Here is an 18,941-nt window from a genome sequence, read left to right on the forward strand (position 1 = left end):
TTGGAGCTTGTCGAACTGGCAATTTGTTGTGCAGGCAGTTGTATTTATAGTTTCTTACCACAAGCTGCTGCCACATCTTTTCAAAATGTGAATCCACCTAATGGTAAAAATGCAAGAATAGAAAAAACACTCTCTATCAACATGGAGCCAAAAATTTATCTATCGTCCCTATAGGATCCTTTCTAACTTACACTTTTCGGCAGTTGCGTACACCTCCGTTTTATGTAAGTTTTGCATTTATCTTCAAGTCTTCAAATGCAAGGCTTATTTTAAGACTGGCCTAAACTGGGGTTGCCTAGGCATAATACAAAATGCACCCACGCTGCAATGATGCTGCATCTTTTTTCCACTATTTCCTCTGATTATTATGCCAAAGTAGATAGGAGAGATATGCTGAAGGTTGAGGATTGGAGTATTACTGAGCCTTGCGCTGGATTTTTACCATTACTCTACATAACTACATCTGGATAGAGTGGCTGATAGTTACAGAGATTATGTAGTCCATTTAGCCTCAAACAGAATACAGTGGTACCTCGGGTTACATACGCTTCAGGTTACATACGCTTCAGGTTACAGACTCCGCTAACCCAGAAATATCTCGGGTTAAGAACTTTGCTTCAGGATGAGAACAGAAGGCAGCAGCAGGAGGCCCCATTAGCTAAAGTGGTGCTTCAGGTTAAGAACGGACCTCCGGAACGAATTAAGTACTTAACCTGAGGTACCACTGTATTCTTGTTTAGATGTAGCAGTGAATACAACGCTATGGAAATCCCATTATAGGTGAATATGCAATGCGTACACAAGCTCAGTTGAGTCTCAGACCTTGAGATGAATGCTGCTTGGTGGTGGCATCTGAGGAATCATCAATTCTGAATTTGGAAATCAGCTTTTTTGTGACCGTGGAATGCAGGAAGCTGCCTTCTACCAAGTTAGACCCTTGGTCTATACCTGGGATGGGAAGCTTGTAGCCCTCAAGATATGTATGACTCCCAACTTCCATCCGTCCCAACCTGCATAGCCAATGATCAGGAATTATGAGAGTTGATCTGGAGAGCCAAACATCCACCCATCTCACCCAACACTAGCTGGTTTTCCAGGGTGTCAGACAGAAGCCCCTTTCCCCCAATAGCTGGAGCTTGCACCTAGCACTTTCTGAATGCAAAGCAAGTCCTCTACCACTGAGCTGCACCCCTTCACCAGTCTGGTTTGGTGCTGTAGTCCCAACCTGGAAGCTCAGGAAGAGTCCAGGGGAAAACGCAGGTAAGCTCCCATACCCCATCACCCTCTCTCACTGTAGAATGGGAGCAATGTGCATTGTGCAATTTGTTGTGGTGGTCAGCTATAGAATGAGGCAGAGCCTAGCGCAAGCCTGGCCTGAGGCGAACTGCTCCCAGTTTTTGTAGATAAGGTAAGAAGAGAGCACTGTGTGGAAATGGCCAGAGCCCAGCCCTCCACCCAGCTTTGGCTTACTTTCTTTGAGCAATCAGGGTGTGGTTCTGTTCTTGTCATTAAAGCAAGTTGCAATTTTCAGCTTCTTCTGTCGTGGAAGCCATTTAGCAGTTGTGAGAGAGAGTCAAAATTGCTGTTTACACACACCACACCTTTTAAGCATATATAATTTTTATAGAATACAGTATATATATTCTTTTTAATTTAATTTAATATGTTTTAATTTTTAGCCATGTTCAATTGTTTTTAATGATCGTCTTTGGCGGTTCTTCTTTTTATCTGCAAGCCACCTTGAGTCCCATCAGGGGGGAAAGCAGGGTGTAAATAAATATATAACAACAAGAAGTCACTCTATAAGGGGTAATCGATAAGTACCCAGAAATCTCTGAAGGAAAGAGTGTGCTTTTAAAAGGCCTGCAGCATTTGTTGAAAAACTCTTTGAAACATAGCTCTGTTGGTAGAACTCTTAATCTCAGGGCTGTAGGTTCGAGCCCCACGATGGGCAAAAGATGAACTTTGTGAGGGTTGGGCTAGATGACCCTCGTGGTCCCAACTCCAGGACCAGATGAAAAGAAGGCGAAGCCGACGACCAGGTGGGGCTCCTGCAATTGCAGGTCACCTCAAACGCCCCTGCTCTCGAGAGGCGCTCCTTCCCACTCTGGGGCTGGCTAGCCAGCTTGGGGTCCCCAGCTGTTCTGGGACTACAATTCCCATCAGCCCTAGCTAGCAGACCCCAGTGGTCAGGGGTGATGGGAGTGGTAGTCTAACAACGGCTGGGGAGGGGGGGAATCCACATTTGAACACCCCTGGAAGAGTTCCTTTCTGGCGCTGCCCTCTAGGAGGCGCGCCTAACCGGCAGCAGCCTCGCCGTCCAACCCAGGCGATGAGCCGGCTTCGCCGCTGCGCACGCGCGTTATCCCCAGGAGCGCTCCTTGTCCGGGCGGAAGTGGAAACCGGCAGCGTCGGAGAAATCCCCACCCTGGGCTGGAAGAGTTCGGCGTGACGTCCGCGCCTCCGGCTGAGCCACGTGAGCATACAAAGCCGGTTCGATCAGATGACCTGCCGCAGGAAGAGGCCAAGATGGAAAGGCGGTGAAAGGGGAAAGGCGGAACAAGGATACTGCCTGCCGGGGTGGGACTGGTGAGTGATGGAGCGGGGGTCAGAGCGGGGATGTTTGCAAGGCTTGCGGGGAAGCTGGCACGGGGGGGGGGGGACGGGCGCTGGGGGTTGCTGGGGCTGGTGCCAGCCTAAGTGGGCGCGGACGCAGCCTGGCAAAGGGGGCCACGCGCGTTCCCTGCTGCACGACGGGGAGATGCTAAGTCGATAGATGTCTCCAGGCAGCAAAGTTAAGTGGTGTAGTGACTCGGCTCCAAGGATAGGTGCGCAGCCCAAGGGGTGCGCGCAGAGGTGTGGGCTCAGGAGCCTGTCAGGTGCAGCTGCATACGTGCTTGCGCATCAGTGTGTGGGGGATTGATTGGCCGTGTTTTTGTTTTTGTTTATTGTTATGATCTTGAATAACGTACAGATCTGGAATGGGTCACGAGACAACGTACCCTAGAAAAGGGCATGTCAGAGGCTAGATCATGAGATGCATGCTTGGTGAGGACGAATTATGTTGTTGTTTTTAACGTTACGCATGCAGATGTCATGGGTGACTTTGTTCTTTGCCAAGGATAATGTTTGGCTTGCCCTGCAGGGCTGGGGTGGGTGGGTAGCAGTCATTGGAGTGTCAGTTCAGGAATCATGAAGGAGGGAAACAAGAGCTGCTTAACAGAGGAGAGAAGGCTGCACTTGCGAATCGGGTAGGTGTCATTTTATTATTATTTGTTTAATGCGCTTGGACGCTGCTGTACGCAGCAATGTCCAAATTAGTAGCCGCAGCAAATGACTGCACACGGAGATGTCCTTCTCATGTTCTAATCAGAAGTTATTTCTGTTTGGGAAAGCGAGGGCCCAAGTGGAGGAAGTTGCATAGCAGAACAGGAATCCAGTTACCGGTACTTTGCAGTAGTTACGCAAGTTAGGTGGAAGTAGCTGCTAAAAGAAGGTTTTCTTGCTGAGGAACCAGTGTAGATTGGGAAAGCCGTGAAGAAATGTAGTCCAGCAGAGAGGTTGGAGCGGGCGGAAAATATATGGTGGATTTGAAGTGCCAACTAAATCTCATAGACAATATCTCTCAGCAGTAAGTGCTTGGGATACAGCGCTCAGTAGGAAGACACTGCTAGGTTAATTAAATTTAGGTGAGGATGCGAGGAAGGAAGCATGGCTCAGGGACTGGGGCTGTCATTGAACTGCTGTCTTCTAGGAGCTACCTGAGCACTGTGTGTACACAAGGGTGGTCATGTAAGTATGTTATGGGCAATTCTTCTCCAAGACTTTCTTTTTCTTTTTCTTTTACTTTACTCCTTACAAAATATTATTACTGTTGCTGGTTTTGGTTTATCCTTAACAGTACGACCAATGAAGAAAAACAAGAAAAGGAAAAAGAAATCTCTGCAATGGATCATAGCAATTTGTAGTGCGATATCAAAGTAAACACAATTGGGGAAAAGCTAAAGGAAGGACAGGGGTTGGGGGGGAGGTAGAGTCCAAGTCGTGATTAAAAGCAGTGCAGAATCTGGAGCAATTCACAAGCTTGTGATTTTCCATGGCAAGTAGATATTTGCATTCACTTCAGTGAAGGCCCCTGTGAGTGACAGCATTATCAAAGAATTGGCGAGGGGTCGTAACCCACTGGCAAATCCAAACATTTGTATGTGGAAGATCCCAGCTTCAGATGGTATCCAGGTAGGACTGGGAAAAATAAATGTCCCAAACCTTGGAGAACTGCTTTCATTTCATTTTCTGGGGGGACGCATACCCCTAAACATTTTGTGAATCTAGGTTTGGCCTCATTGTGGGGCAGTATTTCAATATGAGTGGGAAAATGAGAGTACCCTTAAACATTTTTTTTAGATAAAAAGCACTGGGACCAATAATACAGCTGTTTTGCAGTACTGAGGAGGCAGTCACCTAGGAGACAACAAAGCTATGTATTTTTTTTTCTTTTTACAGTACTGTTGTCACGATTGATTTTTCACTAAGGTATATGACCAGTTATGATGTCAATATCTTCTCAGGATCTCTCTGTTCTGTGATTTTTTCTTCTTGTATCTGAGGTTGTAACCCTTCCTCCAGTACTTTTCCAGGTCTCACCTTCTCTAGCTGTTCTTGCTGATTGAGTGGAATTGGCCTCTTGTGCTTCCTGCTACTTCATAGTCTCTAATCTAATCCATGCCATCAGTGGGGAGGAGACTTTTTCCTGGCTAGTTTTCCTGGCTAGTTTTCAAAAGAGAAGAACCCCACTACCTATTGATGGGGTAATTATAGGATGGCATTATGCCAGGGGTGGATAGGAGAATAAGAGAGTGATTATCTGTGCCTTGCAGTACTCAGACTCTAATACCTAGTTGCTGAGTGTTCCGCTTCAGCTATGATATATCTAGTGGGATAGGAGGGAGTACACAGCTATTGCTGTGTAATTATCTGTACTTGGACTACTTTGTGCAAGAGTTTTCTTTGTGCACAACAGCTTGCAGTTTAAGTCGTTAGGCTCTGTGTAACTAGGGTTTGCTTTGTTATATAAAGGTTGGAAATTGTAGCCTTACAATTGCAAAAAAGGATAGAGTTTAGGGTCCATTTTTGGTGAAAAGGCTGAGATTGCTCCATGTTTAATATGTTTTGGCAGTGGCAGGTTATTGGAATATTCTGGATGTATGTTAAATTCAGCTAAGATGGTGCAACAATTGTTTTTGAGAGAATTTAATGATGAAACTGAAACTTCCATTCCACTCTGTGTACAGTGAAAACTTATCTCTATACTATGCATTTGCATAGCTTGCATATTTCTGAGGTGTGTTCTGTAGTACGTTTCTATTGCAGGTTCAAGATATGAGCTGTTGGAATAGAAATCCAGATAAATAAATTAGACAATTACTACTGGCACTGAATTTGCGTTACAGAAAGATAGCCCTATGCTGAAGAGTGAAACAAACATATTAATATAAAGCAGAATAGGTGCCAGACAAATTCCAGCAGAAAAGCAGTTGCCAGCAGAAGAGCAGCAAAAAATATAAAAAAACTTGCACCTGGCAGTCCAAAATCTTGGCAGATTTTAAGTCACATTAGAACTTATAATACCTAAGGGAAGTGAACCTACAGAAACTGTTGTTAATTAAATATATGAATAATTTGGTTCACACATTATGTGTATATGGAACTGTATGGGCTGCATGGCCATAAAATAGAGGAAAAAATCCTTTAAATTATTCTTAAACAATGCCTCAGATAGATGTAACACAAAACCATGATTTGGTGGTACATGAATGAGTATTCCACTTTCTCATTCTTTCCTCTGTCTAGTTGTACAAACTATTGTTTGGCTGTAATGGCAAACTGTAGTTTAGCACTAACTCTGAATAACAGGAGAGAATTTATGTCTTTGGAAGGAGAGAACAGAGAATCACAAAATAGGTTTTTGATCCTCTAAACTGTGGTTTGAAGCACCGGGAATAGTAGGTCTGAAGCAAGGCAGTCCAACATGTGGCTCTCTAGGCTTCTTTGGGCAGCCCTTGGCAACATTTGACGCCCCTGGCAGCCCTCATGCTCCCTTCCCAAAGTCAGGTAAGGAGGTGCTGGGCTTTGGGAAGGAGGCATGAGAGCTCTGCCAAGGTCCTAGAGTCCTCCCACTTCCTTCTGGAAGCCTGGTAAGCACTTTTCTTTTTGGGAAGAAGGTGGGAGGGTCTAGGACCCTGCTAGAGCCTTGCACCTCCTTCTTAAATCCTTGCACCTTGCTTAGCAGCATGAGGGCATGTGTGTGTCAAATTTTGGTCTTGCTCCCCCTTTGCGACAAGGCAATGCACGGCCCACAGGTTCAATGGGTGTGCCTCCCTCTTAGTTAGTCCTTATTAGTCATGCCACTTATATGCATCAAGCCTACTGACATATTTCTAGTTTGTTGCTCCTAAAATCACAAGGAACCATCAGACTTGCTAAAACTGTTTTCTTGGAAATCAAAAGCCATAAAAGCTTGGGGGGGGGGGGGAGCCAAGAAATAAGTTCTCAATCTCCACAGTGAACTTCATTTCATCCAGTCTTCTGCAGACTGAGTATCAGTTATCATCATAGCCGTCAACATTTCCCTTTTTAAAAGGGAAATTCCCTTATTCTGAATAGGATTCCTCACAAGAAAAGGGAAAAGTTGACAGCTATGGTTATCATTTCCAAAAGAGAAAAAGTAAGGTGTTGAATAGCATCTGTTTATGTTTTCTTGCATTTTATTTCCCAATGGAAAGGTATATTTTAGCAACAGGAGGTGTCTAGGAAGAACAGGATTAGCTGAATTGACCTTTGCCAATCTGGTGCCTTCCAGGTGTTTCATACTACAGCTCCCATCAGCCCCTCTGTTTAGGGACAACACCTCCCATTGGCCTTGCTGGCTGAGGCTGATGGGAGTTGTAGTCTGAAACAACTGAAGGACATCACCTTGGCAGAGGTTGAGATAGATCACAGTCTTTGTAGGTGAAAGTACTGTAGGATTTACCTGCTTAACCTAGAAACATGTGGGAGCCTGTATCTGATGTTAATCACTGCAATGTTTTTAAAAGGTAGGGGTAAACTCTTTTGTACCCAAGTTGATCAGTGTGCATGGAAGAGGAAGCAAAACTTTCAGTTCTTTGCATGAACACTTTCCTTTTCCTGAAATCTAAGCTCACCTCTTTAACCTGGGTGATAGAAAAAGCCCCCGCCCCCTTTTTTAGTTTTTCATCAGTATCACTCAGGGGCAAATTGCAGGATTCAGGAAATAGGTGCTGACTTCTAATGTGCCTCTTATTCTGATTGTGGGGGACAGGCAACTGACCCAAATTCAGCAGCTAAATTTGGATACCTATACTGATAACGTTCAAGGTAGCTGCGATGGCCGAAGAAATCAAGAGTGGCTCTCTCGGTTTTGCCTTCAGGGGGAAAGTGTGGGTGTCCCGGACTTTGACAGGGTTACTCTTTGACTCCAGTGATAATTATAGCTAAGTGCTGGTGCTAAAGCACTCCTCTGATCTGGAGTTCTCCTCTGAGGTTGCTCCTGTTGCAACTCCTCCTGCGTAGGTCAGGAGGTGTGCCACTATATAATAACTCTCCCTGGCAGCACCTGCTCCACGGGATCAGAGCAGGGCACCGGTGCTGCAGCAATGTCCCATCCAGAGAAACCTCATGCGATGGGTGCAGCCCCGGGAGGAAGCATTGAGCTGGCAGGGGCTGTGGTTTCTAATGCTTCTTCTCCCGCAGCCACAATGTCCACCAGGCGGTTGCGCAGTGAAGACTACAATGACTACAGCTCCACAGAAGCGTCTCCGGATGGTAGCCTTCCTGAGGGCTTGAGCAACTTTTCCAGCCCCTCGTCCTATCAGCGGTTTGGAGAGGCAAACGGGACAACGTAAGTGATTGTGCTCTTCATCAGAATCTCTTTGCTTGCTGTTGCACAGACAAATTGCTTTCAGTGAGGCGAGAGAGATAAAATTAGTGGACATTGCAAGGCTTTATCCAGGACATAAATACAAAAAAAAAAACCCCTCAGAGAGTAATCATATGCACCACTTATGCATGGCTAAGTTTCTAGGTTTGTTGGGAGTAAGCATTCAGACTTGAACCCAAATTCTTCTTTCATCTAGCAGTTATGTCACTTGTTGGGGCACTTCTTAGACCCTTGGGTGCATGAATTCAGTCCACCAAGGTTACTGTGAAGTTTCAGATTTTTTAAGACCAGGGCTCTATAAATTTTCTGGCCCCTTTATTTCCGCAGGACTCCATGATTTGCAAGCACACCTTTTTTCCAAGAGGCATTGCACATCTACATTACTTCCTCTGGGCTACTCTGAACTTGGAAAACCTGCCCTCTGCCCACGTTCTGTGTACTGAAACCAATTAAAATAATGAGCTCTACTTTGCTTTGCTCTCTGTTTATGTATTGGGTTCCTTGAAGTCCCAGGCTTGGTGTCCCTGATCAGTAACAGTTATGTGCAGGAGCAAACCAAGACTTTGCTGTAGAGAAATGCAATAAATTTGTGTTAGTTTCCAGGAGAAAATGCAACGCTTCCCAACCATGAAAAAGTATTTGATTTCATAGTTCTTCATTAAAATGACCGAAACATCTCTAACTTATATCGTATGTTATTTTGCTCTTTGCCCTGGCTATTGTTCTTATCACCCTTTTCCCATACAAAAGGAGTTTCAGGTGCAGCTGGTTAATCCGTTGAAGAACTTAGAGCAAGCTTCAGAGCTGGGTCCTACCTGCAGCCTGGAGTTTGTTTTTACAGCTTCAGTTGATTCACTTGATGATTCACCTTTCCTGCAGACTAGAGATAGACAACATGATGGCCTGCAAGTGATGTTGGACCACAGCATCTATAATCTGTGTACACTGTCCATGCTGGCTGGCACTGATAGAAGTTGTAGTCCCAACAGCATCTGGAAGGCACCATGCTGACTATCCCTGCTGTAGACGAAAGATCTGACCGTTGTTCTGAAGGCTTTGATATGTCATTATAGCATGCTCTCTGTACTCTAGAAATCTCAGCTGGTCTAGAATGCTGCCAGCTGCCAGAAGCATGTGAGAGCAGTTGCTCATTGGCTACATCCTACTGATTTGTTTCCAGATTACACTAAATGTGTTTGACTGCTTAAAGCTTGGGCCTGGGTTACCCTTAAAGAGTGTCTTCTCCCATATATTCTGTTCTACCTTGTGAGAGAAGACTAATGGGAATTATTCTGCTCTAAATGTAAGACCTGAAATAAGATTGCATGCCCCAAAATTCAGTTCTCTTGGTGGTTTATGCAGCTGCCTCTCTAGAGAGGCTTGTCTAATGCATCAAAACCTTGTACGTGTCTAGTGAAGATTCATCTTTTTTTCCTTCTTTCAAATGAACTTAATCCACCTCCATCTTTCCTGCTTCTTCACCTTTTTTATTTTGTCCACATTATCTTAATCATGATGGTTCTTTGTTACTACGAAGTTTATAAAATATGTTAGTAAAAGTAAAAAATAAAAAAGATGTTAGTTGGCCTTTTATTTTTATTAACCACTTAGAGCATCTTCTGAGTGGAAATAAACAAATAAGTTCAAATATAAGTTAATAACAGAATCAGTTTTTCAGCTTGTCCATTAGTGTATCCTAATCCTTAATTGTATCTTAACTTTTGCATGGAGTTTAAACCACAATTGAAAATAGTTTCTCAGATTATGTACAATTCACTGTCTCCCTTGAATGTTATTGATGGCCTTCTCTCCATTTGTTTTCTCCTCAGATGGTTTCAAACCTTAATACACCTTTTGAAAGGCAACATTGGTACCGGCCTGCTGGGGCTCCCATTGGCCATCAAAAATGCTGGCATTGTGGTAAGACTTTTGCGTTTGTTCCAGTGGCTCAGATTCTGTGGTTACTCTCAGCCAGCTTTTGTACAAGGCAAGATGAGCTTGCAGGTTTCATTGTTTGACAAATGGCGTGTGTGCTGATGGCTTAGGGCAGAAGAGGGAACCTGTGGGGTTCCATATATTTTTGCACTACAACTCCCATCATCCCTAAGATCTGAACTCTCGGTTCTAATCGTAGTTGGGCTACCGCAGTCACATAATAATCTAATCACTAGCAGTTGGTTAGCTGCACGTTCATTTTCTGGTGGGCATGGAAGAATCACCAAGATAGCAAAGGTGAAATGAAATCTATGGGTGACTTCTCCCCATCCCTCCCCCCCTTTTTTCTTCCTTTCTTCCTTGGGGCTTCTGTATCAGACCATGTATATTGAGATGCTGGGGCATTTTCTGTGTACCTGTATCTGGTTACCGATTCACTCGTTGTGGGAGGGAGAATCAAAGGAAAGAATAAAAGAAACCAAGGGAGCAATTTCTTCATTAATTAGAGTTGTAGCATGGGAAGTAGTCCTTGACTGCTTTTAGCAAGCTCCAGCAAGCTTCAGGCTGCAAGCAGAACAGAGAAAGCATGTACTAAGACTACCCGCCCTTTTAAATAAATGGAAGCTTTCAGCCACAGAGCTGATTTCTAGCAATTTCAAAGGAGCCATCCAAAACATCTAAGCAAAAAACATTATCGGGGTTCTCTCCTTCCTGTTCTACTAGTAAGTCCCCACAACAGCAGGGAAGTGCCTGTTTGTGCATTATGCAACAGCAGCCCAGCCCAGCCTGAGTAACAGATCTACTCTCTATTTTGCAACATTGATTGGGTATTAGATGTATGTAGGCCATAACCTAAAAAAAATTTCCTCAAGCGTGTTGAAATTATGCTCCCTAACTTTCTTCTAGGATACACAATGTGGGCATAAGCATTCCAGCTAAACATTAGATTCTGATGAAACATCAGGAGAAACTATCTGGCAGTGAGAGCTGTTAGACAGTAGAACAGACTCCCATGAGAGGTTCCTGGAAGGTTTCTTCAGTAGAGGTTGGATGTCCATCTGTCATGGATGCTTTAGCTGAGATTCCTGCATTGCAGGGGGCCTGACTAGATGACCCTCGGGGTCCCTTCCAACTCTGCAGTTCCGTGATTCTTCCAGCACAACAAGGTTCTTCAGGGACACATAATCAAGATGATGAAAACTGCAATTAAGCTATGTTGCATCAAAATAGTTCTAATTTCATATTACGAGATACTGTATACAAAATAATTTATGTTAGCTACACACAAGCTATTAGCAATATTTTAGCCACAAACAAGTTAATCCGTAATATTTATTGTTTTTAAATCCTAAGTGCTTGATACCGTAAATAATGAGTTAAAAAGAACAAACTCTACCCATGGGCTTACCAGCAAACAAGGCAATTTGGAAAAGGGAGTGGAAAGGAAAAAAGTGAAATAGGACTGAAAAGAGTTTCTTCAGGATATAGTTGTGTTTAAATAAAGCAATAGGCATGCACAAACAACTAATGCCCCCTCTACTTAACAGTGGAACCTCAGACGCCTCCATTTCGAAGCACCAGCACCTCTGTGACTGCGTTTGGTGCATGCGCCTTCCACCCCAAGTGTGTGAGGCAAAGAGCCTGCGCATTAAGAAGAGATTCCGTTTCCCCCTTCCTTATCCTTGTTCTAGTCCTCCTCCTGAGCCCTTGATCTATCACAGTGTTTCCCAACCGGTGTTCCGCGGCACACGAGTGTGCCGTGAGACATCGGCTGGTGTGCCGCGAGATGCCTGGAGGGAGGCGGGCGAGTCGGGCGGCGAGAGGCGGGGCGGCGGCGGCGAGGAGAGGCCGCGCCTCCTGCTGCTGCCTGGCGCTCCTCCTCGCAGCCGGCAGCGCTGCCTGGGCGCCTCCGCGCGACTCTGCCTCGCTGGGTTTGGTCTCCCAGCAGAGACGGGTCGCACGCGCCCCTCCCTCCCTCCCTCAGCCTGCGCGGAGGGAGAGCCAGAGAGAGGCATCGCTCCTGCGCGGCGGGAGAGGGAGCAGCCGGAGCGATGCCCCAAACGAGCTGAATTCCGAGCGAGGGACTGAGGGGGGAGCGAAAAAACTTTTACTTTCGTGCGTCCCTCCCGGCGTGACGCTGCGCGCTGACGTCACGGGGCGGGGCTTTAATGGTGGTGTGCCGCGAGATTTTTTTTCAGTAGACAGGTGTGCCGTTGCCCAAAAAAGTTTGGGAAACACTGATCTATCAAGCGGTCTCCTCCTCCTTCTGAGCTGCTGATGTTCTGCTGCTCTTGGTTTGCCTGTGAAGTGTAGGAAGAGCCTCTAACAAAGGGTCCTTCCTAGCCAGCAGTGAGCAGGAGGTGGTTGTCCTTCTTCAGCACTGCTGGCAGAAAATGGACTTTCCTCCTGCAAGTGGAAGGCTGAGCTGTGTGTCTTCCCAAAAGGTGAAACCTAGCAGTGCCATAAGGAGGGGAAATGGCCTTTGCCAAGACACCAGGCCCTTTCCGTGCCTTTCTTGATTACTGTGGTAACTGGACCACTTGATGCCCATCTTCAGAGCTCCTCTCAGTTACACAGACCTCTATGCTCCATTAGAGTTGGTGCAACATAGTGGCTGAGTGACTAAGTTGTCGATCAGGAAGTCCCAGTTCAAATGTGACTTAGGTCATCAACTAGTATTGAAGAAGAAGAGCCTTTGCCAGATCAGACTAATCCAGCCTCCTCTTCCCACATTGGCCAACCAGCTGCCTGTGGGAAGCCCATAAGTAGGACTAGTGAATGAAAACACTCTCCCCATTTGTGCTCTTCAGAGGCAGACTGTCTCCGATGGTGGAGGCATAACATAGCCATCCAGGCAAGCCAGATCTGGTAGCCTCCCACCTGCAATGTTAAGTTGCCACACAAGGTGGTATGTAAGCCAGGAATGGGAAACCAAAGGCCCTCCATATGGCCTTGGACTACAACGCCATCATCCCTGGCCATTGGCCGTGGTGGCTGAGGCTGATGGTAGTCGTAGCAACATCTCCTGGGCCATGACTTTGCCATTAAAAGATACAAGAACACACGCACATGCTATATTCTATCATTGTTAACCCAGTGATGGTAAGTCCCTCGGAAACAAACCTTTTGGAGAGCGTGAGCTTCTCTTTCTGACGAGTGGCTACGGTTGGGTTTACTGAAATGAGAACTTGCATTTCTCTCTTCAGCCACAAGAGTGTACTCCTAATGCTCTTCTCTTTCTTGCGCTGTTTAGATGGGTCCTCTCAGCTTGCTTGGGATTGGAATAATTGCGGTGCACTGCATGCAGATGCTGGTTAAGTGTGCTCACCACTTCTGCAACAAGTAAGAAGAAACTCCGACTACTGTTATTCCTCAAAGAACATGAATTTGCCTTGCCTGTCAGTGACATCCCTCTCTGTATTCCTTTTCCATTCTTTGTACATAATGGAACTTGGGGGGAGGGGGAGGGGACGCTGGCTTCCAGGACTGCCAGTCTGGATAGACTAGTTGTACCAGAGGCTTTCAGGTACGCTGCCACCAAACTCTTCTTAGGATCCTTCTATCCCTGGATGGGATGTTTCAGGGGGGTCCAAGACAAATATTTAGGAGGGGAAGCAAAAAGAGCACCCAGCTTTTGCTTCTCTCTCTCGCTCTCCAGAGCCCAAGGTAACTTGGTTTTCTCTGTCAAAGCCCACTTACACACACGCACACATAACATGAACCAAGTTGATGAAAGTGTGTGAGAGGCAAGTTTTCTTTGAGTCTCACTCAAGCCCACCCAAGAGTGAGATCCAGTGCCGGGGGCCTTCTGGCGGTTCCCTCATTGCGAGAAGTGATGTTACAGGGAACTAGACAGAGGGCCTTCTCGGTAGTGGCACCCTCCCTTCAGATGTGAAGGAAATAAGCAGCTATCCTATCTTTAAAAGACATCTGAAGGCAGCCCTGTTTACGGAAGTTTTTAATACTTAATGCTTTATTGTTTTTAACACTCGATTGGGAGCCGCCCAAAGTGGCCGGGGAAACTCAGCCAGATGGGTGGGGTATAAATAATAAATTACTTTTATTATTAAGACTTGAGGCCTAGCGTCAGGCAGCAAACAGTCTGAGAGGCTTCCAAATTGTCTTTGTTTTCTCCCTTCTTGCTCCTTGCTCACGTGTCCTTTTGTCCCCTTTCTTTTCAAATAGGCATCAGAAACGATTTGTGGATTATGGCGATGCTGTGATGCATGGACTGGAAGCCAGCCCCGTTGCGTGGCTTAGGGCTCACTCCATCTGGGGAAGGTACTTGCTCACCTTAGTTGCATTGCTGGAGGTGTGAGTCTGGGTGTAAGCAGCTTGTGCATGTGGAAGAGGCTAGGGAAGCATTACAGCGACATCTGGAAGGATGCAACTCTCATCATTCCTGAGCTTTGGCTATGCCACTTGGGCTGATGGGAGTTTGAGTCTGACAACATCTGAAAGGACACAGATTAGATCAATTTATTGTCATTGTCCGTATATACACAGTATACACAACAACGAAAATCAAACACCCACCCAAAGACCGGGTTCACATATACATTTGCACGTATCTCCGACACTCTCATCCTATTTAGACATAATCTATAAAACATAACATAATCCAGAATATAGCATGACCTATTAAAGGCATAACATAACCTAAAACCTATCTCATTCCTTCTACTCCCTGCTTACTAAACCTTGCAACTGGCCCTGAGATCATTATTTAGTGCAATCAGAGCTCTTGGATAGAAACTATTCAGAAGCCGTGTGGTTCGTGTTTTCATTGTCCTATATCTTCTGCCCGAAGGCAATAGTTCAAAGAAGTTGTGAGCAGGGTGGGTGGGATCTCTCAGAATATTATGTGACTTCTTCAAGATGCGAGACGTGAAGATCTCATCCAGGGTTGGTAGTCGGAGCCCAATAACATTGACCCCCCTCAATCTCTTTAGCATCTTAAGTGTGTGTGTGACAGCGGCGGGAGAGACAAATGTTCTGTTTAACAATGCTTTTAAAATATTTCCTTCATGGAGCGGGGAGGTGGTCATTCATTGCAAAAGTTCATGGTTGTCCCCCCCCCCCATGGTTTTTATTGTTGGCTTAACAATTATAAGCATTATGTGACTTAGTTGCATTAAGCTGTAAGTAAAAACCAGCCTGTTTGGCACAGAATGTATAGATCTTCTATATTTGGCAGATGGTAGATGATTGATAAGGTATGTTGCATTTATTCTGCAAAGTTCTTGCTATGAAATCAGCTTTCTAAATATGAAAAACATTTATATATTAACTTGGTAATCATTATAATAGAAAACATAAAAAACAAATCTTCTAGTGCCATTGACGTCCCTTTTGGCAAATAAGCTTTCAAATTTCTGAAACCATGAGGGCTTTTTAAAAACTGGAAGTTGGAGTTCTGACACTAGTGCTGAATGCTGAATTTATTTATTTACACCTGTGGTTCCCAACATGGGGCACATGCCCAGCAGGGGGCAATTTGATTTTTAAGGAGGAGCAATTCAAGAAGGCCTTTTAGGCTTTCTCCAAGTGAGTAGGAGTTCACTTTTTGAATAATAAGAATTATATGTCACAGAGTGGGGGGATCTGGATTTTAGATATGCTTAGGTGGGGCATGGCCAAAAAAGGTTGGCAACCACTGATTTTGACTGAATTGCTATAATTCATTATTTTTCAGGTACCTAATTGGTTTTTTCTTGATTATCACTCAACTGGGGTTCTGCTGCGTATATTTTGTATTCCTAGCTGACAATCTGAGACAGGTAAGTCTATAGATAATTGACTGGTTCTTTAGTCTGCAGACAGCATAGTTGAGAATTCAGGGATTTAAGAGACCTTAGCATCTTCATTACTGCTGTAATTAGTAGAAAATGCTAAGACTGGCAGAGAAGGGACTTGTTTCTACCACTAGAGCTGTCTTAGCTGGTAAAAAAACCCCAACCCTTCTTATTCTCCTTTTAACTCGTGACAAATGCATGGCTTAGCTATGATATACAAAACTCAGGACTCTCTTACATATCAGGCTTGGTCTTGCCTTAGACCTGTTGGATAATATGTTGCCCCTGTATTTAGTCTGGAATAGGGTGATGTACCCAACAGGCACCCTGTGGCTGTGTACCTGCAGATACAAATTATATAAACACAAGTTCTTTGCCTTTCTTGGGAAGCAGGGCCTTCTCTGCACCCTGGGTCTGGGATGCTCCCATGAGATCTTGTGGGAGCTCAGATGACTCCTCAAGATCTCGCGAGAGCAACTGGAGCCATCACATGGAAAGGCCCTTGCTCCCAAGCAAGTCAGGGTGCTTAAAAGCCCTTTTCATACTGGTAAAACATGGGTGGCACTGTGGGTTAAACCACAGAGCCTAGGGCTTGCCGATCAGAAGGTCGGCAGTTCAAATCTCTGTGACAGGATGAGCTCCCGTTGCTTGGTCCCAGCTCCTGCCAACCTAGCAGTTCGCAAGCACCTCAAAGTGCAAGTAGATAAATAGGTACTGCTCCGGTGGGAAGGTAAACGGCGTTTCTGTGCGCTGCTCTGGTTCGCCAGAAATGGCTTAGTCATGCTGGCCACATGACCCGGAAGCTGTACGCTGGCTCCCTCGGCCAGTAAAGCGAGATGAGTGCTGCAACCCCAGAGTCATCCGCGACTGGACCTAATGGTCAGGGGTCCCTTTACCTTTACCTTTAAAACTCAGAAATAGTGGTGTCCTGAGATATTGTGAACTACATTGCTTATCAGCCCCAGCCAACATGGCCAACCAAAACCTCATTGGCTACTCCTGCTCTAATTCCTAGCCCCTTATAGTCCCCTAGTTAGAATTAGATATTAACTTACTGACAATCATACACTCAGCATCGTATTACAAATCAAGCAAAAACCACCTGCTTGTTAATCACCCATTCAACTTTCTTCTTCTTCTTCTTCTTCTTCTTCTTCTTCTTCTTCTTCTTCTTCTTCTTCTTCTTCTCCTCTTGATCCTTAGGTGATATCTGCGGCCAATGGCACAACCAACGACTGCAGTGCCAATGAAACTTCGCTATTGGCTCCAACCATGAGCTCCCAGTTATACATCCTGTCCTTGTTGCCATTTGTGATATTGCTCGTCTTTATCCAGAATCTCAAGTTCCTTTCCATTTTCTCCATGCTGGCCAATCTTCTCATGCTGAGCAGCCTGATAATGATATACCAGTATATTGTGAGGGTATGTACAAAGATCAGTGTGGAATCTTCTCAGAATTTCCCTGTAGCAATGGTGGTGCCATTTTGCAGGGCCTCCTGCAATTGTAGGTGACCCATCAGAGGAGGTTGCTGCAGCTCCAAGGTCAGCACAGTCCCTTGGATGGAGTGTTTCCATTTTAAAATAGCACCCTCAATGTACATGGTGCTATATAGAATAAGTAAACAACAAGACAGGTTTCTGCCTTTACCAGCTTATGATTTAAATTTCAACAGAGAATGGCAAGCAAAATATGTTTTGCTTCAGTCGAAAGGTGAAGATGAAGAGGTTAAAAACCAAGCCTTTTGCATTTTGAGGAGAATTCTGGCTTAGGAAAAAGGGCAAAGAGTTAGATTATTTTTTTAAGTTCAACAACATCTAGAGGGCTGGAGGCTCACCTTTCCTGATGTACAGGAAGAAGCAGAATGCTTTTGCTATGGGCTGAACACGAGAGAGAGAGAGAGAGAGAGAGAGAGAGAGAGAGAAAACACTTTGTCACACGGGCTACAATACATCCCAAAAGACTAGCCACCGCTAGTGTTTCAGAACTGATATTGGTAATGTGTTAGGCAAGTTTAGGAATAAGCATAGTGTTACATGGGCAAGTTCTCTAATGTTAGTTGGCTTTTCCTTGCATTAGTTCTGTTGTGAGTAGGGTGTAGGAGTGGTAGATAAATATTAGATATTCTACATTTCCTCTCAGAGCAGGTGAGCTAAAAAACAAAGTAGCTATGTGGTACAGCTGATGCTTTACAAGCAAAGGGTAGAATTTGATGTCAAGCTCTTCCACTTCTGATCACACACACACACACACACACACACAGAGAGAGAGAGAGAGAGAGAGAGAGAGAGATGCTGTCTAATAACAACAGGGAACATTCCTCAGTACCAGGAAAAACATACGAGGTGGCCACACCACACTCGCTGTCCTTTCACAGAATTTGCTTAAAAGGTACCTGCACATTTTGTCCCATAGCTTCCTAGGAGGGTCAACAACACTCTTTAAAAATGAAAGTTCAGAGTCTGGGGGCAACTGCTTGGGGGCACCAGTGAAAGCCTTTGTGGGCACTGGGCTAGATGGACTGGTGGTCTCAGGTGGGATGAAACAGCTCCTATGTTCCTATTGGAACTCCCCCAAGGAAGTCTTTGGGACCTTTTCTCTCAAATATAAATGACCTTTTCTCTTGCCCTTTGCCAGGGCATCCCAGATCCTTCCCATCTGCCTCTGGTGACCCAGTGGAAGACCTATCCTCTGTTTTTTGGCACAGCCATCTTTGCTTTCGAAGGCATTGGAGTGGTAAGTCTTTCCCTTGTGTGTGCTTGGCTTGTTTTGCATAAACATTTAATTAGGGTTTTGGATGCAGCAGCTCCCTGGCGTGCTGTGAATCCTGTAGCACTTAGGCATCAGTTGCTGAACATATGGGATGGCAATCTATGCATTCTAGTCATAGATATTTTCTTGTTGCCTCAGTTTTTGGAGAGAGTCCATGTTTCCCTTTGCAGGCTATTGATAAGCCTGCAGAAAAATGGTCTGGGGTACTGGGATCAAACACTTTTAGGTTGTTTTTTTCCCCTAGCTTAAAATTTGTATTTGCAGTTGTGATGCATAACCGATGTATGTGAGTTGACTTGCCTGCATAGCTTTATTTTCGTGGTCTTCAGAGCTGGCTTGCTGGAGGAAAGTGGGGTAAAATGGGAAATGTTTGATCTCTCCCATCCTTCCCTTTATTCCTCAGGTAATTGTCTCTTTTTATGGAGCAGTGGTTTTAGCTTCAATTTAGTTCAGTGGCGATCTTGTTTCTGAGCTCCTGGTGCCA

At 45.1% G+C, this 18,941-nt stretch overlaps 1 protein-coding gene across 3 annotated transcripts in view; it reads left to right on the forward strand.

Annotated features, from left to right (window-relative positions):
* The first annotated feature begins 2,383 nt into the window (after positions 1-2,383).
* LOC310699835 (proton-coupled amino acid transporter 1-like) overlaps positions 2,384-18,941 on the forward strand; it is a 44,965-nt gene continuing 28,407 nt past the window's right edge. Inside the window, exons 1-8 of one of the 3 annotated variants that reach the window (XM_083488442.1) lie at positions 2,384-2,589; positions 7,771-7,918; positions 9,787-9,877; positions 13,146-13,234; positions 14,078-14,173; positions 15,588-15,672; positions 16,891-17,109; positions 18,323-18,421. In XM_083488442.1, coding sequence (XP_083344568.1) covers positions 7,776-7,918; positions 9,787-9,877; positions 13,146-13,234; positions 14,078-14,173; positions 15,588-15,672; positions 16,891-17,109; positions 18,323-18,421 — 822 coding nt within the window. In that variant the 5' untranslated portion in view covers positions 2,384-2,589; positions 7,771-7,775. Of the gene's footprint in view, positions 2,590-2,767; positions 3,252-4,403; positions 4,482-7,770; positions 7,919-9,786; positions 9,878-13,145; positions 13,235-14,077; positions 14,174-15,587; positions 15,673-16,890; positions 17,110-18,322; positions 18,422-18,941 lie in introns of those variants that run through there. The other 2 variants (XM_083488443.1, XM_083488444.1) reach the window with 2 other exon arrangements.

This window comes from Podarcis liolepis (genome assembly GCF_965112155.1).
Source record: "Podarcis liolepis genome assembly, chromosome: 2".
Taxonomy (NCBI): Eukaryota; Metazoa; Chordata; class Lepidosauria; order Squamata; family Lacertidae; genus Podarcis; species Podarcis liolepis.